This window comes from Hyperoodon ampullatus (genome assembly GCF_949752795.1).
Source record: "Hyperoodon ampullatus genome assembly, chromosome: 19".
NCBI lineage: Eukaryota > Metazoa > Chordata > Mammalia > Artiodactyla > Ziphiidae > Hyperoodon > Hyperoodon ampullatus.
In genome coordinates, this window is record NC_136932.1 from 8593781 (window position 1) to 8621242 (window position 27462).

The following is a 27462-nucleotide window of genomic DNA, read 5'->3' on the forward strand; positions in this document are numbered from 1 at the left end:
CTTAGCAAAGGATTCTTGCTGTTCAGCATTTAAAATGTGCTTATCATTTGTACCAATTGACCTTTCCTGAAATCATGCAGTATTGAGTCATGTCTTTAAATCTGTTTCCATGCCAGAATCTTATCAATATATAAGAAATTTAGAAAGACTAGGTGCCAAAATACCCAGGACAATACTTGTATATTTTTCATATCATATAGGACTAAAATCCCAGGAACTATGAACACTCTGGACCTTGTGTGGTTTATTCCTTCCATCATTTCAAACATAGAAAAGTAGGGCCTGTAAGGCTCCTTGCTCACAATTCCCACATTCATACCAGTATACATCAGATTTGCTCCTTTTGTTCTTTTTTTAATTAACCAAGTCTTACAGTGATTATCTAATGTCTTTCTGTAAATCTCATTTTGTGCTGTTATAGGAGACCTCCATTTTGAAAATCTACATTGTACAGAAGCACATGTTTTTAATGTCTCCAGACAAAAAAGCCTTACAGTTAGTTTTAATGTTTGCACTTTGGGGTGCAACTTACGGGGGGGGCTGATGAAAGAATGGGAGGGGGCTATTAAGTACTTTTAGTAAAATGTTGCCTTTGTCTTGTGAAGGACATATAGAACATGCCCTTTAACTTAGTAAATATTTTTTAAAAGGTAGAAATACTTTGTTATTGTAGCTAAAACAATTCTTAATCATAAAATTTCTGAAATTCTTGTAATTATTCTTCAAACTTATCTGAAGTTGTTTACCAACTTAATTTTGTTTGAAGTGTGATTCCCAACCTCTCTTGCAAAAAAAAAAAAAAAAGGTTTACATTTAATATTTTATATGCCTTTTGAGCTGTGTAGCTTAATATTTGGATACTTGACAATTTGTTTTATTATGTAATTGATAAAATGGTGATGTGTATTAACATTAGCTCAACCATATATTTATACTGTCCGGGAACATGTGGTTATAGTTCTGTGGGAGAAATAATTTGTCAGTGTTCACCAGCTTGTAAAAATGTAGTGCGAGGGCTTAAACCTTAAATAAATGATGAAATGCATTTATCGTCATTGAAAAAAAATGGGTAATGATGTTAATATCACTGTAAAAAGTTTCGACCTCATGGAACCTTCTGAAAGGGCTGAACCACACTTTGACAATCTTGAGCTAGATTCTGATATGGTAACAAATGATGCCCAAATCTCAGTAGGTTACAACAACAAAGGTTTATTTCTTTTTTTCTTCTTTTTTTTTTTTAAGGTGAATGGCTTTTTTTTTTTAATTTATTTTATTTCTGGCTGCGTTGAGTCTTCGTTGCTGCGTGCAGGCTTTTCTCTAGCTGCGGCGAGCAGGGGCTACTCTTACTTGTGATGCGCAGGCTTCTCATTGCGGTGGCTTCTCTTGTTGTGGAGCACAGGCTCTATGAGCAAGAGCTTCAGTAGTTTTGGTTCATAGGCTCAGTAGTTGTGGCTTGCGGCTCTAGAGCGCAGGCTCAGTAGTTGTGGTGCACGGGCTTAATTGCTCCGCGGCATGTGGGGTCTTCCCGGACTAGGGCTGGAACTCGTGTCCCCTGCGTTGGCAGGTGGATTCTTAACCACTGTGCCGCCAGGGAAGCCCTATTTCTTGCTCATGCTACACATCCATTATGGCTTGCCCATGGTTCTGTTCCAGGTACTCTTCACTAAAGAACCCATGTTGACAGGGCACCCTTTGGCTGGACATCGCTAGATAGGGGAAGAGAGAACTTGGTAAACCAGCCTGCCTTTTAAAACTTATTCTTGGAAATGATGTGTCACTTTTTTCCTTTTTTCATAGCCAAAGCAAGTCACATGGCCAAGCTGGATTCTTCAGAGCTGAGATGTATACTCTTCTGCAGGGAGAGGCCCCATGGGAAGGGATACCAAGTATATGTGGTATATAGACTTCTACCATGGTGCTTAAAGAATATCACTGGTTGCTCATGGAGAATGGATTATACTGGGAAGAGGTAGGAAGCTATTCAAGAGTAGAAGTATCTTAGGAATTGACTGCACTACTTCAGGCAAGAAATAACAGTGGGTTGGACTACAGTGGTGGCAGTGGTCTGATTCAAGATGTACTTTGGAATTGGTAGAATTTGTTCTGGGAGTGGGGTGGGGATAAGGGAAAGTACTGAAATATAACTTCTAGGTTTGAACAACTGAGTGGATGGTGTGACATTTACTGAGATGGGATAGGCTGAGAAAAGGATAGGTGAGTTTTTTTGGGGGGTGGAACAAGTGTTAAACATGTTAAGCCTGAAATGCCTATTTTACACCTAAATGGAAATGTCTAGTAGGTACTTGAATATATGTCTGGAGATCTGGGGAGATGTCAGAACTTGGGTGTTAGCATAGAGCTGAATTGTAAGGCCATGGAGTTGGAAGAGATCTCCTTGGGAGAAAGTGTTAATAGGGAAGAGAAGAGGGCTGAGGGTTAAGGGCTAAAGCCTTGGCCTACGCCCACATTTTTAAATGGAAGTGGCTTTGGATCCAGCAAAGGAGGTTGAGGAGGAGCCATTGAGGTAAGATGAAAATGGGTAGAAATGGAAGCAAAAGGAAGAAAGTGTTTCAAGCAGGAGGGAGTAGTCTGTTTCAATGTTCTATAAGTCAGATAGGATTGGGGAAAATGCAAGTCACAGTTGGTAAGTGGAGGGGTGAGGATCAAACTCTAATTGGGTGAGTTGAAGAAAAGATGGGAAGTGAGGAATGGAGACACCACTTTTGAGAATTTTTTTTTTGGGTGGGGGTGGATAAGTGGAAAAAGGGAGACAAAAGATGTGAAGATGAAATTGTGTGTACGTGAAATCCTTATGTAAACTATAAGCGTTAGGCTTATTTTGTTATTTATTATTGAACTCCTAGGAATTTCAAACTAGCTTAGTGTGAAGAATCACTAAGATGCTACTGCTAGTCTCCAGCTTGCTGGCTATTAAGACTCAAAATATCTCCAGCCTATGAAAAGCCGAGGCATGAAGAGACAGAAATAGAGAACAGAGCGGAAAACGAAGGGGAAGCGGCGGGGGGTGGGGTGGGGGGAGGTTTGCTGAGTTAATATTGTCCTCCCAGGGCCCCCGTAGGGCAGTCTCGCAGCTCTTACGTAATTTTAGAGGCGGAGACGACAGGAAATTTAAACCGAAGCCGCGGCCCAGGGCGCGTAGAGAATGATGTTATAGTTGCAGGGGAACAGCCGGTGCACGGGAAGCTGAAAGAGCTCATGGAACCCGCGAATGTGATACGGCGGCGGAGTACGGAGGCCGAGAAAGAGCCGAGAATTTGAAGAGGGAGCCGGGAAAGGGTACGGATGCCGGGAAGGGGAAGCAGGGGTGAGAAGCAAGCGGAAAGGGTCCTAAGAGTTAAAGAAGGGTACGGGGTTGGGAAGTGGGCACAGGAATTGGGGAGCAGATAGGTCCGGGAGCTGGGGAGAGTAGAGGGACCGGGAAGGGGTCACAGGAATAGAGGGGATAGAGGTCTAGAGGGGGCAGAGGGACTGGGGGGACAAGAGCCTGGAGGGAGGCACGGGAATTGAAATGTAAGGCAAGGGGTGGCCAAGAGGCCACGGGAGTTGAGGGAGCAGAGTGTGAAAGGGGGCGGAGGGACTGAGGGATAAGAGCCTAGAAGGAGGCGCGGGAGTGGAGAGGGGACATGGGTTGGGATGGAGTTGAGTCTTGGGGTTCCCGGGACCCTCGGTGGGAATTGTGCGGGGTTTGGGAGGCGGGAGGAGGGGATGATGGAAGGTCGAAGGCTAGTGAAGGTGGTTCAGCTGCTGTTTTGTCCTTCTTTTTCAGGCAACGATTGCCTTGAACTGGAGAGTTCAATGGCTGAGAGTAGGCTCCGGGCTCCGGACGTAGGTAGGTAACAAACAGGTCAAACCTAGGGATGCGAGGTCACAGTTGCAACTCCTGCCCCAGAGTCTCTTGGGAAGAAAAGGCCGAGAAATGTTAGCTCTCTTAGGGTTTTCTAACTACTTTATGTGGTGGAGGGGGAGTGGGGGAGTGGAGTATGTGTTGAGAGATGTCATGGATCATTTAGGAATTCATGATAAAGGTCAAACGAGCTTTCAGTCAGATATTATGAATAAGATTAGAAGACTTGCTAATTATTAACTTATAAAACCCGTATTCATGGTTATTTTTACCATAAAATTCTTAAAGTTATAGATAAACGTAAACGGCCCCACCCAATTAGATATATTTTAGCATGTAGTCACTTCCCTCAATACTGCCTTCTCCCCTCTTAGCATCACCTAGTTTGAGTTCTGGATTGTTACAGATATGCCATTTGTTTGTTGCCTTTTAAACAGTGATACACCTCACTAAATTATTTACTCTCCCTTCCCATGTTTTGTTGCTTTCTTCTGGATCCATTTCTCTTTTTGCTGATGAACTTTCTCCAAGAGTGTTTTCAAAAGGGGGCTTTATGTGATAAACTTTCTGAGGCTTGTATGCCTGAGAACATGTTTATTTCACCCTTGTATTAAAATTCTTGAGTCAAAGTTTTTTTTCCTTCAACACATTGAAAAATGACAGTGGTTTCTTCTTGCAAGAAGTAGGTGCTGTTGAAAATTGATGTCAATCCGATTCTTGTTCCTTAGTTTGTGACCTGCTTTTTTCTGTAGAAGATTTTAGATTATTCTCTTTATATTTGTTCTTAAAATTCACTATACCATAACCATGTGTGAATTTTGGAGGGTTTTAGTTTTCATAAAAATAAAATGATGAGAAATGAAAGCAAAAATTACAGTTTTATGCTTACACAGTTTATTTTTTATTTTTATTTTTTTAAATTTATTTAGTTATTATTTATATTTGGCTGCGTTGGGTCTTTGTTGCTGCACGCAGGCTTTCTCTAGTTGGGACGAGCAGGGGCTACTCTTCATTGCGGTGCGAGGGCTTCTCACTGCAGTGGCTTCTCTTGTTGTGGATCACAGGCACTAGGTGCACAGGCTCAATAGTTGTGGCATGCAGGCTTAGTTGCTCCGCGGCATGTGGGATCTTCCCGGACCAGGGCTTGAACCCATGTCCCCTGCATTGGCAGGTGGACTCTTAAGCACCGCACCACCAGGGAAGTCCCTATGCTTGCACAGTTTAAAAGGCCAAGGTATATCTCACACACACACACACACACACACACACACACACACACACGAATGGGAGTTGCTCCTCCTTTCATAACTCCTGATTCCCACTCCCTAGGGTACAACCATTTATGCTCTTTTAGCTATTTCTTCTAGTATTTACCTTCTTATTTCTAAACAGCATGCTCATACTGCTTTTGTTGTTTTCAATGTTAAATTGTATCTATTGGCTTTCTGATGTAGAGGATAAAGGGGTTTTCCTGTCCCCCTCTCCGCTACACCACACATAAACACATACACATGTCCCTCCTCCCATTCCCCCAATATATATGCAGTAATTTTTGTTGTCATTTTTGTATTTACATTATGATGATATTAGCTGAGCCATATAGCAAACTGAAATAAGCTTTGCTTTCTGTGTATGGATCACTAATTCATGTCTAAACTCTTTGCCAAAAATATAAACCTTCTCTCAATACTTTCAAGCTCATCAGAGAATCAGTTTCTTCTTTGTCTGGGGGACATACCTCCTGAGACCATTTGTCTTAGTACTACAGTCTGGTCCAGCTGTGCACTAGGCCTGTTGCACTGATTCCATCCTAGGATCTCCCTTCATCATTCTGTGGAATTCCCTTTGCCGCTTTCCTCTGTAGGGTTCCCTGTGTTCTAAATTCCGTGTTTTCCTCTCTGTTTACATCCTCATTTTGGTCGAGTACATCTTCTAGTATAGCTTCCTGAGAAAGGGTATGTGACAAATTTTTTGAGACCTTGTAGGTATGACAATTCTTTATGCCACATAAAGTTCTAGGCTGGAAATAGTTTTCTCTCAGAGTTTTGAAGACATTTCATCTTTTAGCTTCCACTGTGCTGTGGCAAAGTCTGATGTTGTCAGTATTTCCACCCTCCTCTGAACACTGACTGCAAGGGCCTAGACCCCATGTGCTCTGAACCACCCCTACCCCATCCAGCATGATTGCTGTCTAGCAACAATACTGTTGTTATTATTGTCTCTCCTTTTTACCTCCGAATTAGTCGTCATTATGATTGTTTTACACAGTCAGTGATTGTTTAGATTTATACATATTTTTACCAGTTTGGGGACATTTCAGTCCTTCCTTCTGGGTTCAGTTTCCTTCTTTCCAAAGTATACCTTTTAGAAGTCCTTTAGTAATAATTGGTTGATGATAAACTGTTTGGGCTTTTGTTTAAAAAATGTGTTTAGTTTACCCTCATTCTTTATTTAAATCAGATGTAAAATTCAAAGTTGATGTTTATTTTCCCCCAGCATTGTAAATACTTATTTTAATAAAATTAAAGTATTTAATAATTTAAATACTTATTTTATAGTCTATGTCTGATCATTCTGTTTGAAGCTCTTGGGGATCCCATCTTGCTGTCTTTAATTTCTGCTGATTCTTATCCATGATGGTTTGTTTTCTTTGTGTGGTTTTTTTTTTTTTTTTTTTTTTGTGGTACGCGGGCCTCTCACTGTTGTGACCTCTCCCGTTGCGGAGCACAGGCTCCGGACGCGCAGGCTCAGCGGCCATGGCTCACGGGCCCAGGCGCTCCGTGGCATGTGGGATCTTCCCGGACCGGGGCACGAACCCGTGTCCCCTGCATCAGCAGGCGGACTCTCAACCACTGCGCCACCAGGGAAGCCCTTTGTGTGTTTTTAATGTTGGAGTGTGAGCTAATGTTTGATGATGCTTTTTTTTTTTTTTTTTTTGCGGTACGCGGGCCTCTCACTGTTGTGGCCTCTCCCGTTGCGGAGCACAGGCTCCGGACGCGCAGGCTCAGCGGCCATGGCTCACGGGCCCAGCCACTCCACGGCATGTGGGATCTTCCCGGACCGGGGCAGGAACCCATGTCCCCTGTATCAGCAGGCAGACTCTCAACCACTGCGCGCCACCAGGGAAGCCCACCATTGACATTTTATTTGTTGTGTGTGTGTGTGTATGTGTTTTGGGTTTTTGTTTGTTTGTTTTGTTTTGTTGTTTTTTTTGGCCGCACCACGCGGGTTTTGGGATCTTAGTTCCCTGACCAGGGAATGAACCTGGGCCCTGGCAGTGAAAGCACCGAGTCCTAACCACTGGGAATTCCCTATGACTGACATTTTAATACATTTGTTTTATCACATATCTATCCATCTTATTTTGATACACTTCAAATAATTTGTAGACATTATAATAACTCAGCATGCATTTCATTGACCAGAATTCCATATTTGTTTGTATTTTTTTTCCTTTTAGTGTAAAATGTGTATACAATGAAATGCACAATTCTCAAAGGTATGTTCATTGAGGTGGGGTTTTTTTAGCTTTATTGAGTTATAATTTACATACTGTAAAATTCATTTGTTGTAAATGTACACTTGCAATGCTTTTTAGGTAATTTACAGAGTTGTGCAATTAACACAACAATCTAATTGCAGAACATTTCCGTCACCCCAGAAAGAACCTCATGCCAGTTTGCAAACACTCCTCATCCCCACCCCCAGCCCTAAGCAGCCACTAATCTAACTTCTGTCTCTATATATTTTCCTTTTCTGAACATTTCATAAACATGTAATTTACAGTATGTGGTCTTTTGTGTCAGGCTTTTCTCACTCAGCATATTTCAGAGGTTCAGAACTGTAGCCTGTTGCTGTAGCCTGTGTCCATAGTTCATTCATTTTTATTGCCAAATAATATTCCATCGTATGGATAGACCACATTTTGCTTACCATTTTATTTACATTTGAATTGTTTCCACTTTGGGGCCAAAATGAATAATGTTGCTGTGAACATTCTTGTGCAAGTTTTATTTGGAAGTATGTTTTCATTTCTCCTGGGGGTATGCCTAGGAGTGGAATTGCTGGGTTTCGTGTTAACTCTATACTTAACCTTTTGAGAAACTGCCACACTGTTTTCTAAAGTGGCTGCACCATTTTACATTCCCACTATCTATGTATGAGGGTTGGGTTTCTCCGCATCTGGGCTTCCCGAGGACAGGAACACAAGTCTCGCGTCCACCTTGGTGGACGGGTGCCCGAGGCCTGGCCAGGTGCCATGCAGGGGCTGTTTGTGAGGGCTGATTGACCTGCAGGACTCTCTCTTACCTCAGGCTTCTCACTTTGCTCCCCTTTGTTGTTGTTTTCTAGGGGCTCAGCTAGGAGTTTCCAGTTGTCTGGGAAAATGCCAGAAGAGCTCACCGGATGCTGGGAGGCAGCCCTTTTCTGGAAAGTCCTTTTACTTGGATCTGCCCGCTGGCAAGAACCTCCAGTTTTTGACGGGGGCCATCCAGCAGCTGGGTGGGGTATGTAACCTGCTTCTCTCCTGTGGTACCATATGCCTTTGCACATTGTAGGGCAGGAGCTGGAGAGGGATTATATCTGTGACCTCCAGGTATTTTCAGGGGTATCACTACATTTTCCAAAGCAATTTAAGTGTAAACTATTTTTTAAAAATAAAATTAAATTTGTTCCCTAATTGGAAAAGTAATATCTGTTCATTCTAGAGACTTTGGAGAACATGGAACTGTTCAAGTAACAACCATCATTGTGATAGATTTATTTTCTTGTGGATTCTTTTCTTCTTTCCCTTCCCTTCCCTTCCCTTCCCTTCCTCTTTCTTTCTCTCTCCCTCGTGGCTTTATTGAGATATAATTCACATACCATACAACTCACCCATTTAAAATATACAGTTCAATGGTTCTTATTATACTCACAGAGATGTGCAAATTGTGTGATTACACAGTCAATTCTAGAACATTTTTATCGGCCCCCCCCAAAAAAAACCCATACCTATCATAGTCACTCCCCATTTCCCTCAACACTCCCAGCCCTGTATAACCACTCATCTACTTTATTTTATTTAATGCTTATTTTCTGTGTAGCTATGATCATGAATACATTTTTGATTGCCAACTTTTTGCCCATAACCTTAAAGCATTAGCACTTTCCTATCATTCTTACCCCTCATGGACATTCTTTGTAATGAGTATATAATATCCTTTTGAGTGGATTATTAATTTATTTAACAGTTAACCTATGGACGTTTAGATTATTTCTAAATTTTAGCTCTTATAAATAGTACTGTGATGAACAACTTTGGGAAAAAAGCATTTGCTGTATCTGAGTCCATTACAATATTTTCTAGAGCACATCATACAGTACTTTTTGTAAGGGGTTGACAGGGCTATTTCTGTTTAGAAAATAGGATGGTAACACTTGGCCCAAAAGAGGCAGGTAACTGGGGAAATTGCATGAATAGGAACAGAATGCAGAGGCTCTTTGCTATCAAACGAATGGAAACTCAGGGATGTAGAAACTCAGCAATGGGGATGGACAGGATGAGGATTATACACCCAAACCGGCCCAAAATTACATGCTGAACTTTCAGTCTGTTCTTTCATTTAGGCTTTGCTGTGTAAGAAACCACCCCAGAACTTGGGCTTAAAACAATTTATTGTTTCTCACTGTTTTGTGTACTGGCTGAGTGGTTTCTCTGCTGCTTTCATAAGGGCTCACACCTGCAGCTGCATTCGGCTGCAGGGTCAGCTGGGCTGGAAGGACCAAAGATGACCTCACTCACACAGCTGGCAGTTGGTGCTGGCTGCCTCTATGTGACTTCTCATATATTGTATGAGGAGTGTCTTACATACATCATATGTATATACACCATCATATGTACATACAGTGAGCTAGACCAGCTAATTTACAAGGTGGTCTTAGGGCAGCTTTCCCAGAAGATGAAGGGAGAAGCTATAAGGTCTCTTGAGGCCTAGGCTGTAGAACTCACACGTATTACTTTCATCACATTCTGTTGGTCAAAAGGAGTCCAATTCAAGGGAGTGGACAAATAGGCTCCATCTCCTGATGGGAGGAACAGCAAAGTCAAAGGAGTGGGTTTGTTGGGATGGGAGGAACGTGTGGCCCTGAAATCATCTATCTTTTTGCCATATTACAGAAGATAGACACACTCCTTCAAGCCATAGCTTTAAAGATGTTTTAAAATTGTGATAAAATGTACATGACATAAAATATGCCTTTTTAACCATTTATAAATTCATTCTTTTAGGTTCATTGGCATTAATTACATTCATCCTGTTGTATAACCATCACTATCTGTTTCCAAAACTTTTTTCACCCCAAACAGAAACTCTGTAACCTTTAAGCAGTAACTTCCCATTGCACCTCCCCCTAGCCCCCGTAATGCAAATCTACATTATGTTTCTGCATTTGCCCATTCTAGATACCTCATATCAGTGGAATGACTGATGTTTGTCCTTTTGTGTCTGGCTTATTACACTTTAGCATAAAGTTTTCAAGGTTCACCCATGTTGTAGAATAGATCAGAGCTTCATTTCTTTCTCATGGCTGAATAATGCTCATTGTATGGATAGACCACATTTTGCTTATCCATTCATCCATTGATGGACACTCGGGTTGTTTCTGCTTTTTAGCTATTATGAATAATGCTGCAGTGAACACTGGTGAACAAGCATCCATTCGAGTCCTTGTTTTCAATTCTGTTGGGTGTATACCTCGGAGCGGAATTGCCGGGTCATGTGGTAATCCATGTTTAGCTTTTTGAGGAACCTAAACTTTTTTTTTTAAACCTAAGTGTCAGGCTTCTCATCCAGTCACACTTCAGAGAGATCATCCATCCTTACTTTCACAGGTGTGCTGGAGCTGGCAGCTACTGGTTCACGAGAACCAATTGTTAGCATCTCTTTCCAGTTCCACATTCATTGATGTCATCTGGCTAGCTTGAAATCAGCCACAATTGTATTTTACCCCACAGAAATCGGCAAATGCTACAAAGCGGGTTTTTTCACCCGGAGAGTTGGTCATTAAGCATTTGCCAGCTCACTGCTGCTCATTTCCATCTTTTCTTCTTCCCACAGACATGAGTTTTGTCAGTGTGTTTCCGGCACTGTGTTGGGTTCTTGGGATGCAAGATGCATCAGACCCTCTCAGTGCCGTGACGGGCTCACAGGTAAGATGAGCAGATATTTAGGCAGCTGAGTCATAGCCAAAACCCATTTTTGTTTCAGGCTCCTTTTGGTAGGGTGGTCAAGATTACCGATGCAGCGTCTGGATGTCCCAGTGTACCTTCACAGCAAAATCATGGCTTAGCCAAGCTCTGATCTTCTCCGATCACTTCAGTGTGCTCTCACTCCAGGCAAACTCAAACTAGTCAAATACTCAGAGCCTCCGGGCTTCTGCTGCTGGGTCAGGAGGAGCTGCAGTTCTGGAGACAAGAACCTGTGTTATATATATATATATATAAACCCTGTTATATTTCAGGATGATGTCTTCTTGGGGGCCTGGCACTGAACTGCATTTGGTCTATTTAAAGACATTGATTCTAGAACTTCTGGCAGCCAAGATTTCCTTCCCCTACCTCTCGATACTGATGATTCTACTTCTGCCTTTTGGGTTTTAGCCACCTCTGTGATCTGGTTTCAGGTAATTGAGGGGTTTCTGAGCAAAGAAGTAAGTTACATCGTGTCCAGCCACAGGGAGGCGAAGGCCGAGAGCAGCGGGACAAGTCACAGAGGCTGCCCCAGCCCCGGCGAGGTCACAGTGGAAACACTGTCCGTAGCCAACCCAAAAGGCAGCCGTGCCAGCCCCGCACAGAAAGCTGTGGACTCGGTAAGAACCTCATGGGGCAGGAAGTGTGTGTCCGATAAACGAAGGAAGTAGGCCTCGGCGAGCCCGCTTCGGCAGTTTCTGGTTTTAGTTTCATCTGGTTTATTTTAATCTCATATTTGAATTCAGGGGCTGAAACTATCTTATCATAGCTCTGGATCCACACACCTCAGCGACATGCTATCCCCACGCCTTCCATTCTGTGATAAACGTTCACTTTTTCTGGGACTTCAGAGTCTGAGGTTCAGAAACAGAGAGTCCTCTGTAAACCAGAGAGGGCTTGTTGGGTTGGCCGAAGCTTGTCTGCTGGGGAGCGCGGGCTCTTCAAGAGAGGTCTCAGGACATTTGTAACGCTTGATCTTGGGTGAATTCAGAATGCCCTTCACCAGGCTCCAAGCTGCCTGGGCTGCAGCTCCCTGTGGGTGACCTGAACTTGAGTGTGGCTTTACCTTTACCTCTGAAAGGTTCTCCGGGCTCTCACTTCTGCCACTCCTCAGCTGTCACTGCTCCCAGCTCTCCGAGGGATGTGACTCCCAGACGTCCTTGCCAGCCCCCGTGGAAACATCTGTTTGTGCACAGGTGGTCTCCACAGCTGCCCCCATTGCTCTTCTCTTCCGCCAGGTGCCTCTGAGCAGAGGGAAGGAGCTCCTGCAGAAGGCCATCAGAAACCAGGTGAGCTGAGGGGGACGGGCTGGAGGCCGGTGTCTCTGGCACAGGGACAGAGTTAGCCTTGCCTCCGGAGGCTCTTCTGAAGCACTAACACAAAAGGCACACCCGGGCAGACGTGTAGAATTGTCGAGATTTTCTCCTTACAAACGAGGAAGTGGGGCTCAGAGAAGTTCAGTAATCTGCCCAGAGTCACCCAGGGTGGAGGTGGTGGAGCCAGGATTTGACTCCATGGTCTTTCCAACTCCAGGGCCTCCCAAGAGAACTTGGGAGAAACGCTGTGGCACGTGTCAGACTTTGTACGGCTTTCACAAGTAGCTGTTTATCCTTTTTGTGAGAATCCAGGGCCATTACAGTGAAGTGGCAGGAGGAGGAGTTAAGGTGACCTTGCAAAGGAGTAGTTCAGGTGCCATCAATGGGCGCCTTGGCTGTGGCTGCGACGCGGGAGGGTGGTGTCGCCGGACTCGGGCAACCAGCGTAGTTTCCTGCTCGATGATGGTGACTGTCACTAGTGTTTATTGTGTCCTTCTGGTCCCAAGGTGGCCGGAGCAGAGTCTATAGGCAAATCAGCAGTCCATGCCCTCCCGATGTGGCCAGCCCGTGCGGAGGACAGGGTCTTCCCGGGGGTTGGGGTCAATTGTCTAGGCTCTGTGCTCTCGCCCCTGTCCAGCCCCCCCACAACAACCCCGCACATGGATGACCCGTAGCTTCCAGAAGCCAGGCCAGCCTGTCCCCTGATGGTCAGGCCTTGGGGGGTTGCATGCTCCTGCCTGACTTGGCTTGTCTTTCCAGGGCAGCAGCGGCGGAGGCGGTGGCAGGCGCGGCAGTAGCCTCCTGAGCAACGCCCGCTCCTGGGGGGTGCGGATTCTCCACGTGGATGGTACCCTTCCTACCCGGGGCCTGCGGAGGGGAGGGTTGCCGACTTTGTCTGGGAACCTCGGCTGTGATAGGGACCAGAGTCGTGTACTAGTTGAAGCCAAATGTACTCAGTTACTTACTGTGTTGCTCTGCTAAGGTGGGGGGCGTGGAGAGCAGCACTAGCAATAGCAGAGCGCAGGTGCTGGGAGATGCTGCTTTGTTTAACCCACGTGACAGCTCTCCTCAGCTGGTGGGACAATCCTGTTTTACAAATAAACAAATTCTAATATCCATGACCCCTTATCAGGTATTTACTCTGTGCTAGGAATCGCCTTATTTAATCCTCACCGAAGTCTTCTGCCCATTGTACAGATGAAGAAATTGAGCCTCAGAGAATGGATTAAGTAAATTATCCATAGTCTCACCAGGAGTGAATAGTGTGGCTCACATTCTCACCTATTTTGGCTCAACTAAATTTCATGTTCTTTCTTTCCTCTAGGGTTGCCTCACACTATAACCCCCTGTTTGCAGGTTATAATAAATTTACATGAGAATAGCTGTCTTGAATCAGCAGCTGCACTTTGAGTCTGGGGTTTTTTCTCTGACCCCTTGAAGGGGGATGGTCCAGATCCAGCCCTAGATCTGTGGTCAGTGGGGGGATGCGGGTGGTAGGGAACTGTGCTGGGGAAGATCCTGGTCTGGGATGCTGGGGGGTTCCATCGCCACTGGAAAACCAGTCATTTCTGACCTGATCTAATTTCCTGCCTTCCGTGTATTAGAGAAGCTGCAGCATGTGTAGCCCGTGCTGGGTCTGCCACCTAAGGGTGCATCTGAGTAACTGCCATGGCTTGGTCTCCCCCACAGAAGCCGCTCTTCAGTAGTACCTTAAAGCTCTTTATGGGTCATAAGGCACCTCCTGTTCAAGACTTGTATTCAGTGCTCCAAAGAAGCGTGAAGCCAGCTTAGGTACTTTTCCAGGGATAGAGGACCCAGTCCTCTCTTTTATTATCAGCAGGTGCAGAGATGATACGTAGCCAGAAGGTGGCAGGCAAGGCTGGTGTGATCCAGTGAGCCAGGCCGGGTGAGAGGTTTAGTCTCCCAGCCCCAAGATGGGGCTGTGCTGGGGAAACGAGGAGAGGAAGCCTTTGGCCGCAGCCCTCTGTTTCCTCCACAGAAATGATGATGCATGTGCAGCAGCTGTCTCTTGATGTGCCATGTGTGAAGAAACAAGGGCCAAAGAAGCCAGAGGTAGGTCATTCCCCTGAACTGAAGGGCAACAGTAAAGTCTGTGACAACGCTGGTAAACCCATGACCCACTCCAGCCACCTCCTTCTGGCCTTGACCGAGAGGAGCTCGGCCTCGGTCAGCTCGTCCCTGGTGCTCACAGCCCTGCGTTGCCCTGTCTTCTCTCCTCCCTGTGCTACCTGCGCATACCCCATGCTACACTGAGGCATTCATTGCGGCCTGGGCTGTGGACTGCCTGCGGGTAGTCCTGGCCTGGATAAAACAAACACTCATGGCCTGCTGGCCAGGCTGCCCTTCTGGGGATGGCTCTTGGCCGGGGGATGAGCCTACAGATTGCACGGGTGGCGGCAGCGGGGTGATGGTGTTGGAAATAGCTGCCATATTCCAAATTCTTGTTTGGCTTTTCCTTCCTTTGCTGGAGTTAGAAATTGATGTGTACCACATCAAGAGAGCCGGGCTGATTTAAAGCCACGGTGTATTCACCCAGCCTGAATCCGAGGAAAAATTAAGCCCTACAGGTCCATCCAGGGCCTGATACCCAGGAGCAGAACCACATCCAAACCAGATGGCGCGCTCAGCCTTGACACCCCTCGCCCCACCCCCTCTGGTTTGGGCATCTTTAGGGTCTTGCTGCCGCTGCTAAATAGATTTACATTGCTCGCATTTGGGAAAAGTATACAATGAAAGTCTCGTTCCCCTCCAACCCCTCTCCCCAGCCACCGAGCTCCCTGCCTGAGGTCCACAATGTGCACAGTTTCTCAAGTGTCCTTCCAGGACTCCAAGCATCTACAAGCAGATACGTCAAAATTCCCCCCTTTTACGCGAATACACAGTATTTTTACTTTGCTTTGTTCGCTTAATAATCTCTTTTGTAGTTACTTGGGATCCTTTCGGAGCAAGTTCTGGGTGCAATCTGCTAATAGGTGAGGGCAGGTGGCAGGCTTCTTCGGGCTGTGTTTGCCCCGGCAGTGTGGCCTGGAGGAGAATCTGGAACCTCCTCAGGCCCAGAGGCACAGACAGTCATGGAGCCGTTGGATCTCTCATCCTATCTGCACCCTCCCAACTCTAACTGATTTTTAAAAATTTGTTCCATTTGGTTTTTAATATTAGCTTTGTTTGACCTTGGCCTAAAAGTTGGTTTTTTTTCTTTTTTTTTTAGTTTATTTATTTATTTTTGGCTGCGTGGGCCTTCGTTGCTGCATGCAGGTTTTCTCTAGTTGCAGCAAGCGGGGGCTATTCTTCATAGTGGTGCACAGACTTCTCATCACAGTGGCTTCTCTTGTTGTGGAGCACGGGCTCTAGGCTCACGGGCTTCAGTAGTTGTGGCACATGGGCTCAGTAGTTGTGACTTGAGGGCTCTAGAGCACAGGCTCAGTAGTTGTGGCGCACGGCCTTAGTTGCTCCTCAGCATGTGGGATCTTCCCGGACCAGGGCTCAAACCTGTGTCCCCTGCATCGGCAGGCGGATTCTTAACCACTGCGCCACCACGGAAGTCCCCTAAAAGTTGGTTTTGACAAACACAGTCAGGGTATGCAAGATAGGGCACCGTAAGCAAGAGGCGCTGTCTTCACCCTTTTCCTATCAGCTTCCCTGAAATGGCAGCCATGCCTAGAAAATACAGGCTGCCGTTAGCAAGCACCTACTCTGCATCAGGACTGTTACCTGCTGGAATTTCATCTGTGCCACATCCAGAGAGTTAAGTGGGAACTCCGCACGTCGGGCCCCTAGCCCTTGCTCTTTGCTCTGCCTTGCATTCCCTGTACAAAGTCAGCTGCTGTTGAGATTCAACGCACAGTGTTCACCACACTTGAAGTCCCCGGGGAGGTGGAGGGAGCCGTGGTACTCAGGTCTGCTCCAGCTCACAGTCCAGCCGTGGGCAGGAAGCTAAGTGGGGCAGACTGGTGGCAACTCGGCTCACTGGGCCCAGTTCCTCAACCCCCCCCCCCCACCGGCTGCCTCACATCCTTAACCTATTTTCCCTTTCCATTTAGGGAACGTGTCCAGCAGAGTCAAGAACGCGGAAAGGTCAGTGTGATAGTTCTTCCTCGTTTAATTGCCATCCCTCCCTCCCTAAATGCTTCCCCACGACTCCCTCTGTGGCAGCATCTGCTCACTTTTCTGCGGCAGGAAGCAAGTCCAGATTGTATTGCCCCATCATGTTTCCGGGGCCTGAGCTTTGGAGAGGAGAGTGGTGGGAGAGAGGCCTCCACGAGCAAGTCCCGGGCTGCTGGGCCGGGCCTTCTCTTTAGAGCCAAGACCTCAGGCGGTCGCTCTGGCTCCTGCATCCTCTGCCTGTTCCTGGTCATTGATCGAAGTTCAGCATCCTTTTCCTTCTGATTCAGGAGCGGTTTGGGGTGGGCACTTTGACAGCTGCCTACCACTTTCAGAAATGCCAGACTTCCTGAAATTGACAAACAGGCAGATTGATAGGCCCGGCTCCCAGCTCCTCTTGGACAGCAGGAGAGTTTCTCCCCCTGGATGTTTCTCCCAAAGATGCTCTTTAAGTGGCATTTATTCGTGCACAAACAGGAGCTAAGAAAAGTCACTTGGCACCTCTCACGTTTGAAATTCAAGGAAATCTGTAGGGGAATTGATTTTAATTACTGTCTCAGTTAATTAGAAAGACGAGAAGTTGCCCCAAAAAGTAATTAATGGGAGCTGCTGCTGCACAAGGAGAAAGGCTGCATCTGTTTGGGCACTGGCGGCCTGGAGCGGGTCTGGGAGCTGAGAGGGGCCAGCCTCTTTGGGGATTTGGTGGCTGCTAGTTCTTCCCAGGCTTCCAGTGCCTTGGCTGCCCCTTTGACAGGACTTCTGGTCATTGTGGGAGCGTGGAAGTGGTTTATAATGCCTAAGAGAGTCTGTAAACTGTGCAGATAGGCAGCTAGTAGGGGATGAACCTCTTGATTAATTGACTCCAAATTTGTCTTCTCAGCACCCCTTTGCCCTGTTTTTTCAGGAACCAGATTTCACTTTTGATATTTTTTTACTGTCCTTCTGCCAAGACCTCGAAACACTCTTCAGCTCCCTTCCTCACTGCTCCTCCCCTTAAAAAAAAACCAGGATCCTCATGGAGAATTCTGTCTAGGAGCTGTTCTCAGGCCCCCTGGGATTCTGAGACACCAGGAGTAAAGGAGCTGAAGGAGCTGAGGCTTTTAGCAGAAACCAACAGGGGCTAGGTTTCTCCCACGCAGCCAAGTTTCTGATGGTCGAGGTTGACAGCCTCCAGCCCCCACACGCAGGAGGCTGAGGGCGGGCACACCTAGGACCCCGGGCACCCTGCAGCCTCTCCCCCCAAGAGTTGCTGCCTCTCTCCCAGGTAGAGGCTGGAGGAATTAGGAGTGGGTGCCTCGCTCTGCAAATGGAAAGGTGCACCTCGGGGCGGCGAGTGTTCCAGCTCCAAGAGCCTTTTAGGCTTTGGCAGAGCCTCACCTCCCTGAACATTTCCTGCATGTAGAGCTCAGGCCCCGCACCGGAGCAGACAGATGGCTAACGGGCGCACTCTTCCTTCCAGTGGCCAGACTGAAGGCACCGTTCCTCAAAGTCGAAGATGAGAGCAGGTGAGTGGGCCACCAGACGCACATGGAGGAGAGGTACTCGGGGGCCCCAAGCTGCCATGGGGACATGGAGCCCCTCAGCCCTGAACTTTTGTCTTCCCTGGAAGCCCCTTTGTCCCCTCTGTCATGGAAAAGTCTCACACCGTGCCTCTCAGGAGGCACTGTGCCTCTCAGGCACTCCTCTTGGTCATGAGTCAGAGGTTAATGATCCTGTGTGTGAATTCCCTCCTTTTAATGCTCTGCTTTTATGAGTCCCTGGTGTCCCATCCAGGCTCAGTTTTGCTCCTCGTTTCCCCCCACATGTACACTGACACTTAACACCGAATCGTTGCTGGTATTAGTGCTCGTACAGTCTTGGATGAAGTGAAGATCTCTGGGGTGATATTGGGGTTCCCTTGTCAGACCACCTTGTACTTGATGAAGCCTTTCTGTTTGGCTGTGTAAAACCCTTTCCTGGTACATGTTATCTTGTGACAGCCCTGGGTAAAACTGGCATGAGGAGAGTCCATCCTCTTCCCAGTGGGGAAACTGAGGTCAGAGAAATTAAGGGACATGAACACGGCCACTTTCCTGAGGAATCTTAGCCCAAAGCTAGAATCCACATCCAGCCTGGCGCCCTCTCCACTCTGCTTTGTTTGTCCCCGATGAGGGCCCCTTCTTACCTAGAGCAGGAAGGTCACATCGATGATAACCTGATGAGCTGTTAGCCACCTGGGTCACCACTGACTCTTCCGTAGAAACTAGATCAGAGTCTGTGAGAATCTAGAATTAACCCAAGAAGTTTTTTAAAAGAGAAAAAGCCCACATGTACCCAGCAGCGACTCCTGCACCAGAATTCTCTGTGTCCCTCAGCTCAGGTGGGCCAGCTAAAGACCCAGCCCCAGGGCTTCCCCGTTGGCGCAGTGGTTGAGAATCTACCTGACAGTGCAGGGGACACGGGTTCGAGCCCTGGTCTGGGAGGATCCCACATGCCGCGGAGCAACTAGGCCCATGAGCCACAACTACTGAGACTGCGCGTCTGGAGCCTGTGCTCTGCAACAAGAGAGGCCGCGACAGTGAGAGGCCTGCGCACTGCGATGAAGAGTGGCCCCCGCTTGCCACAACTAGAGATAGCCCTCGCACAGAGACGAAGACCCAACACAGCAAAAATAAATAAATTAATAAACTCCTACCCCCAACATCTTCTTTAAAAAATAATAATAATAATAATTACCTTTAAAAAAAAAAAAGAACCAGCCCCAGGAGCCTGGCCTGCCTGCCCATCCTCCAGATGGCACTGGCACACAGTACAGAGTTGGCTCTGGCAGCTCGAAAGCCAGTAGAAAGAACACAGGGATGGAAGGAGGCCCTCTCGTCTGCTGTTCCAGTGGGCCGGGAGGCACGTCCTTCACACTCGGCCCCTTCAGAACCAGCTAAGTCAAGTAGTCGTGACTCCAACGCAGTGGCTGAGACAGCGCCAGGGCCTCAGTATCTCTGCACGTGGCATGCACAGGCCATGTCACTGTTAACCGGAGCAGGGTACATGGGTTTGTGTGCCCCTGGCATCGTAGGCAAGATCCAAGTGGAGCTGAGCTTTCTTACGATCCTTTTTTACGTGTGGTTCTAAAGCAGGCGGTCTTCAAAGCCCAACGTAGCCACAGCAAACTCAACTTTCCAGGCTCCTAAGCAGGAACAAAGAAACATGGAGGAGGCGAAAGGCGGGTACCAGGGCTGTGAAGGGCGCCTCCTTCTCCTTCAGGGTCCAAGAAGACTTTTTTTTTTTGGCTGTGCCGCATAGCTTGTGGGATCTTAGTTCCCCGACCAGGGCTCGAACCCGAGCCCCCTGCAGTGGAAGCGCCGGGTCTTAACCACTGGACCACCAGGGAAGTCCCCAAGAAGACTCATTTGTTAATTCACTCCTGAGGCCATGGGGTTCTTACTGTGCCACCCAGCAACCCAGGGCCTGCTCTCCTCTGGAGCACTGGCCACTGCAACCCAACACGGTGTGCCCAGGGTTTGCTGAGTATCCACAGATCGCCACATCTGGCTCTGAAAGTCTCCTGAATCTGAGCAACTTGAAGCAAACCTCCCAAACCACTCAGTATAGGTCTGACTATCCAGAACCTTCACTGTGCCTCTCTTTTCCTTTCAGCGCCACCCCTCAGATAGTACAAAGGACCAGCCCAGAGCAAAGATGTTGCTCTTCGTGGAACAGGAAGATCACTGTTCTGGTTTAAACATCCTTGCATTTAGATTCTGCCAGGCTAGAGTCCTCAGAGGTCACTTGAAGATCGAGAAACAAAATGGAAAGATGGGAGGAACTAGATCAGGAGTTGGGAGACGTGGCTTCCCGTCTGGACTTGGCCACTTACAGGTCGTGAGCCCTTGGGCAAGTCACAAAACCTTTTGGGCTTCGTTTCCTCTTGTGTAAAACAGGGTAACACCATTGTCCCGCTCAGCTCAGAGGTTACAGGATTCAGGGGAGGCAGTAAGTGTAAACAGTCTTGGAAAGTAGACAGGAAGAGTGTTACTTTAAAATATGAATCTAACCTAGTAAGGCAGATGAGAGCGTTGTTCTAGAATTTAAAAGTTGGGCAGGTGAGAGTGGAATTCTTGGGAGCTGGGCCAGCCCCACTTCCCCACCCTTTCCACTTGCCCACTGTAGTCAAAGTGGAAGTTTTCTGTGTTTCAGGAAGTTTCGTCCTTTCCACCATCAGTTTAAATCCTTTCCTGAAATTTCTTTTCTGGGACCCAAAGACGCAAGTCCCTTTGAGGCCCCGACGACTCCGGGCAGCTCGCACCATACCAGGTGGGTCTTTCTGGTTCCTGAGTACCAAGAGCTGGTTCCAGGCCAAAGTCCTCCCCGTCAGGGGCCTGCTGGTCAGGTTTGGGAATGGCCATGTGTTAGCTCCTTAGGCGAGGTCTATTCCGGGAACTTAGCCCAGAGAAGAGAGACACCAGGAGTGTTCATCCGTTTTATTTGGTGCTCTCCATCCATACTGAAGCATTTGACTTGTGTCCAGAGGGCAAGAGGCTGGTTTCTGAAACTCGGATTATAGACCACCTTCATCAGAGTCCCCTGGGATCCCTTTAAAAATGCAGGGTCCTGGACTCCACACTCATAGAATCACAGTCTCTGGTGATGGAGCCTCCAAACCTGCATGTTCATGGGCTCCCCATGTGATTTCAGTGCACATCAAAGTTTGAGGCCTTTTGGGCTAAGCATGGGGGCAGGGGATTTGGGGGACCTGCCTCACCATGTGGTCCAGAGTGGCTTGTAGGCTGGTCGGTATTCCTACTCTGCAGATGGGTGAGAGTTTGAACCTTCACTGACCAAATCACAGAAGGAAGGCGGTTCGGGTGATGGCCTGGACACCTTCTCAGCCCCTTTCTAACCTGTGGGCCACAGGGTTAGTTTACAGACCAGGAGAATAGAAGGCAAATGTTCAGCCCGAGGGTCCCCAGGGCCAAGGAGGACCCGTGGCTTCCACCAGCAGACAAGGGCCACGTGGTCAGGAAACAGTGCTAATGGTAAGAAAAACAGAAAGGGAACGTGGCAGTAGGTGGAAAGCAGAGGAAGGCAGGAACAGGCTGGGGTGAAGTCCAGGTGCCTTTCATCCCTTTCCCAGAAGGTGCAGGGGACAGCAGAGAGGAAGTCATGAGGCCGCCCGGGCTAGGCCTGGGCGGGGTGCTCGGCCTGGGATGGCCTGGGGATGGCAGAGGAGCCGACAGGTTGTAAAGGGAAGACAGTGAAGCAGTGAAGCTTTGGTGACCAGATGTGAGGAACGGAGAGGGGATAGCCCAGCGTTCTGGGGGTGAGCATAGAAAATTTGTGGGAGGAAATGTGAAATTTTAAAAAAATTTTTAAATTGTAATATTTTGGTTCAAAATTCAAGAGTTACAAAGGGTTTAAAGTGAAAAACCTATATTCTACACCAATCTCCAGACTGTGAGTCACTCTCCAGAGAGAGTTTATGGGAAGAAGCACATTGTGACCCTTTGTTCCCTCTTCTCACAGTATTCTTCCCTGTGCTGGATCTTGCTTCTCCACTTAATATATCTTAGATTAATTTCTATTAGTACCTAAAAAGCATCTTCATTCCCTTTAATGGCTGCAGGGTATCCCATGGTATGGATTTACCGTATTTTATTTAACAGACACGTAGATGATTTCCAGTCTTTGGCTGTCATAAACAGTGCTGCGGTGAGTAGTCTTGTTCAGAGTAAATTTATGACTGTTCAAGTATATTTGCAGGATAAATTCCTAAAAGTGGAAATGCCAGGTCAAAGGGTGCTTACATTTGTAATTTTGAGAAATGCGGCCAAATTGCTTTTCGTGGAGGTGATGCCAGGGTACGCTGTCACCCGCACTGGACCAGAGCCCGTTTCCCCATCCCCTTGGCTAATACTGTGAGCTGTCAGACCTGTTGACTTCGGCCAATCTTATAGATTAAAAACCGTATCTCAGTGTAATTGTAATTGTAATTTTTTTTCTTTTTATGAATGAGCTTAAGTATGTTTTCCTATGTTTGATCATTTGAATTTCTTTTTGTGTAAACCTTTTTCATATCCTTTGCCCATTTTTCTATTCAGTTATTGATCACTTACTGATTTGTAAGGAGCCCTTTGTGTTTCAGGGAAATGAGCCCCTTGCTATGTTATTAGTTATAAATATCCTCCCCAGTTTATGGTTTGTGTTTTAACATTTCTTATGTTTTCTGCCATGCGTATCTTTTTTTAAATTGCATGTAGTTTTTCAGCTTTTTTTCTGTTTCCTGGGTTTTGTGTCATACTTAGAAAGTCCTTAGGGGAATATTTTGGACCCGTTGAGTTTGCTGAGACAGCCAAATACCAATACCCTACAGGCTGTTAAAAATGCAGGACTGACTACAAATAGTAAATGCTGGAGAGGGTGTGGAGGGAAGGGAACCCTCCTACACTGTTGGTGGGAATGTAAGTTGGTGCAGCCACTATGGAAAACAGTATGGAGGTTCCTTAAAAACTAAAAATAGAGTTTTAGTTTTGATGCCTTATGATCCATCAGTCCCAAGACATGGAAGCAACCTAAATGGCCATCGATAGATGAATGGCTAAAGATGTTGTGTGTGTAGAGAGAGAGAGAGAGAGAGAGAGAGAGAGAGAGACACACACACACACACACACACACACACGTACTGCTCAGCCATAAAAGACACTGAAATAATGCCATTTGCAGCAACATAGGCGGACCTAGAGATTATCATACAAGTGAAGTAAATCAGGTAGAGAAAGACGAATACCACACTGGAGTACTGCTCAGCCATAAAAGACACTGAAATAATGCCATTTGCAGCAACATAGGCGGACCTAGAGATTATCATACAAGTGAAGTAAATCAGGTAGAGAAAGACGAATACCATGTGATAACATTTATATACTGAGTCTAAAAGATAATACAAATGAATTTATTTACAAAATAGAAACAGACTCACAGACATAGAAAACAAACTTATGGTTACCGAAGGGGGAAGGGGGTGGAGGAGGGATAATTTAGGAGTTTGGGATTAACAGATACTAACTACTGTATATAAAATAGATAAACAAGAAGGTCCTACTGTATAGCACAGGCAACTATATTCACTATCCTATAATAAACCATAATGGAAAAGAGTATGAAAAAGAAAAAATACACACACATATATATATAAACTGAATCACTTTGCTATATAGCAGAAACTAACACAACATTGCAAATGAACTATACTTCAATTAAAAAAAAAACTCAAAAAAAAATAGAGGACTGAAATTCAGAGGAGAGGTCAGGTTCGAGAAAGATGTGAAAGTCCTCAGCGATGGTGCAGCTGTGCGGGTCAAACGAGCATGGGTTTGGCTGTGCGCGCAGAGCTGGAACGTCCTCGGGTCCTTGCTGCCACTCGTCAGCCGTCCTCACGTGTGGTTTGAGATGTGTGGGCAGGGACAGGACAGAGCTCAGAACGGGTACTCACAGGGGGGCCTCGCCTTCCTTGCTGCCTCTCCTGATGCCAAGTGTAGGCTAGGCCAGCCCGTGCCTGCCCGGCTCTGGCCATTTTGGTCCATCCCCGCCCTGGTCTGGGCTCCAGGCCCCGGAGTAGCAGTTCCCCCTCTGAGGGCCCCAGCAGTGACCGCTTTCCCCCACCCTGTCCCCTCCCCAGAGAAGCCAGGGACCAGGAGCCAAGCCAGCGATCGGCCGCCTGCACGGTGCCCAGGAGGAGGAAGGGGTACTGCGAGTGCTGCCAAGAGGCCTTCGAGGAGCTGCGCGGGGTGAGCTCCTTCCCCACCACACGCAGCAGCTCCCAGCCTGTCCTGAGGCCGCCCGCCCCACCCGGTCTCTCCCGCCTGGTCCGCTTGTCTTCTGCCCTGGTCTGGTCTAATGCCCCTGCCTCCTCTCACCCTGGGCAGCATCTTCAGAGCCCCCAGCACCGGGGCTTTGCCCTGGAAGCCCACCCGTACGCCGAAGTGGATCAGATCATCGCCCAGCTGAGCCACAGCTTTGCGGACATCCCCTTCCAGGCCAGCCTCCCCGGGTGAGCGCCACCGTGCCGCCCTGCCACGGGTGGCGGGCACGACCGCCCTGAGGTGGGAAGGACCCTCAGGTTGGCGGCAGCAGGGACCAGGCTATGGCGTCCCTTCCCTTTCTTACTCCTTCCTTCCCTCTCTTTCCCGCCATCTTCTGTCCTGTTTGTTCGGGGGGGTTGGGATGGGGGAAGACCTCCATTTGCGACCTCCAGCTGATCAGGTCAGGATGGGCCCTGATCAGAGTGTGGCTCCCTTTTTAACGCCCGGGCATCGCCACAGTTGGGGGCACAGGAGGAGCAGTTCAGCTGCTGTTTCCTGGCACGTGCCTGGTCCTGTGCCTTTCTGGCCATCGAGGAGTGGGGGGGGCATTCCTGGGTCCTTCCCAGGTGGGTGAAGCAGAGGACCTTTCTGCTTGTCTAGACGTTTCCCCCCAGGAAGGACTGCAGGGGCTTCAGCAGGATCCCAGGGCCCTCTGAGCCCCAGCTTCCCCCTGCTGCCCACCAAGGAGCTGTGGCTTCACCTCCCACCCCAAGTCTCCACTCCCTGTGCTCAGGTTGGACAGCCAGGACCTGTGCTGCTTTCTCCCAACCACCAAAGGGCACAGCCTCCTGTGTGAAGTTAATAAATGGAACAGCCTCTAACCTGTTCCTCTGGCCAGCCCCGAGCACAGGCCACAGAGCCAAGAACAGGCCTCTCACAGGGACCCAGAATGGCCAGCTGTCTTGAGCACAAGCAAAACACAGAAGGCCCCCACTCTGCCCTCAGCCCCAGCCTCAGCCAGGGAGGACCCCAGCTTGCCACTTGCTCTGGAGTTGAACGCTATGGCCCGCTGGGTTCTTTTATCCCCACAGGCAGCCAGGCTCCTTGGCTTCCGATTGTGACCCTCTGTGTCCTGAGATTCCGCCTCCCAGCCAGCCCTCCTGTCTCAGGGCAGCATCTCCCAGGAGGAGGAAAGAAGACGATCACCAGGCCCCAGGTGCCTCAGAGCACGACGGGACAGTGGGCGGCATGAAAGCACCAACTGAACCTGTGGAGGCTGGCAAGATGCCTGGACCAATAGCAAGCCACCAGGAGCCGGGAGGGTCGGCTGATGTCTTTGTGGACCCCCGAGAGACACCAGTGTCCAGGAGCCCTGCCTACCAGTGCCTGCTGACCAGCTCTGGCTTTGCTGAACTCTCCTCTGGCCCAGACCTGGCACTTGTTGGCCACAAGCGGAAGGTTCAGTTCCCCAGTGGCAATGCCGAGAAGAGGCCAGGGGTGTCCTGGCCACAGGCCTCATTCTTCGTCCCGAGAGCCCCTAGCCCCTGTGGCACCAGGGCAACCAGTGGCAAGCATCTTCTCTCCCTTCCCCTTCCAGGCCATGAGCCCAGGCCTCTGGCCTCCCTCCAGCCCGTGTGCCACCAGGAGACCTGCCTCTCCCTCCCGGGCCCCCTTCCCGGGCAGCCCACAGACAGGCCAGCAGAGTTCTGGGCCACACAGGCCCCCTGGCCTGGGGGAGGATGGCCCCCAGGATCTAAGGATTCTGAGTGCACAGCCTCTGGCCCTGTCTCCCAGCAGGCTGAGCAGCTCCCCAGCAGCCCCGCAGCTCCAGGCCAGCTGCCAGCTCACCTGCACTCAGCTGCGGGCACACAGACCCCAGGAGGACCTGCAGAGAGCCAGGCTACCTCTCTGCCCCCGCCCCGTCCAGCCAGCGGGGGGGCCAGCCATTCCCGATGGTTCTGGACCCCCCAGCCTCTCCCTGTCTCCCAGTCCCAACCCCGGCCCAGTGCCAACAGAGAACTACTCCTGTGAGGCCCCCCGGGCACGCAGCTCTGGGGCCAGACAGCTCCCGACTCAGGGCAAGTTCCACGTCTGCTGAGTGCTGCACACCCAGCCCGGGCTGACCAAGCACACGAGGAGGAGCTGCGCCTGGGGCCTGGCCCTTGAAGTCCACGTGAACCGCTGTGGTCATGGCCAAGCTCTCTGGGGTTGACGGGGCCAGTCCTCCCACCCGCCAGGTCTTCAGGTGGGACCAAGAGGGTCTGGGCTGGGGGCTGCCCTCTCCCCTTCCTCCAGCCATGGCTTGTGCAGCCATGGCCAGCTGCCCAGGCCAGGAGGCAGAGGCAAGGTTGGCGTAGGGAGGGCCCACAGAGAAGCTAGAGCAGCAGGCGCCCTGGCCTGGCTCACCGTCCCTCTGCAGGCACTTGCTCTGCAGAGCTGAGAGGGTTAGTTGTCGGTGTTCACACCCCCCAGCCTCCTTTCCCACAAGCATGTGGTTCTCCTGCTCTCTGAGATGCCTGCGTGTTGTCCCCTCCCCCAGCCCCCCACGCTGGTGCACACAGATCCTCAGGAGCATATGAAGCAGAGGAGGGGCTGGGCTGCGCCACTTCCAGAGCCCCCTCCCTGCTGCGCTTCGTGGGGGCCCGGCACGGACCTCTCCCCTGATGTAGCCAGAGCCCCCTCTGGGGACCCCTCTCAGCTCTTCCCTGCCGCTCAGCTCTGGCTGCCCACCCAGAGTTCGGTTCCAGTGTCAGTGGCTCACCTGCCAACTTCTGCAATCACCCTCCTCCCTCTCTCCTTCCCCAAGGAGCCCCCCTCCATTTCTTTCAGTCAAGCCATTAATCTGGAGACAGAGATGAGTTTGCTATCGATTCTTTGGCCACTTTTTTTTTTTTTTACATTTTGTACTGTGGTTCTTCTCACCCTTCTCTGCCTCTGTGTGTTTGTCTCTTTAAATGTGGAAGCTACCAGAAGGCTGGTGCTATTCTGTATCTCATTTTGGAGGAAGAAAGGGGTGCCTACCTGCGGGTGAGGACCTGAGTTGTTAGTTTGGAAATAGAGCAACTATGTGTACAACCCTCATAGAGGTCATGTTTGTCCTTTTTATGCCATCCTGTTAAATTTCACAATTAATCTTGGTTCAGGAGATGTAAA

At 48.6% G+C, this 27462-nt stretch overlaps 1 protein-coding gene across 1 annotated transcript; it reads left to right on the forward strand.

Annotated features, from left to right (window-relative positions):
- Positions 1-1913: 1913 nt before the first annotated feature.
- DBF4B (DBF4B-CDC7 kinase regulatory subunit) lies at positions 1914-26340 on the forward strand (the record flags this gene model as incomplete). The annotated part of the gene is made up of 14 exons (XM_079725492.1): positions 1914-1972; positions 3179-3300; positions 3791-3853; positions 8219-8373; positions 11531-11716; positions 12335-12385; positions 13172-13259; positions 14412-14485; positions 16474-16507; positions 17994-18039; positions 20693-20824; positions 24186-24294; positions 24433-24557; positions 25401-26340. Exons 1-14 carry the CDS (start codon positions 1953-1955, stop codon positions 26338-26340), a joined length of 2145 nt encoding a protein of 714 aa, XP_079581618.1. The 5' UTR covers positions 1914-1952.
- Between the last annotated feature and the right edge of the window lie 1122 nt (positions 26341-27462).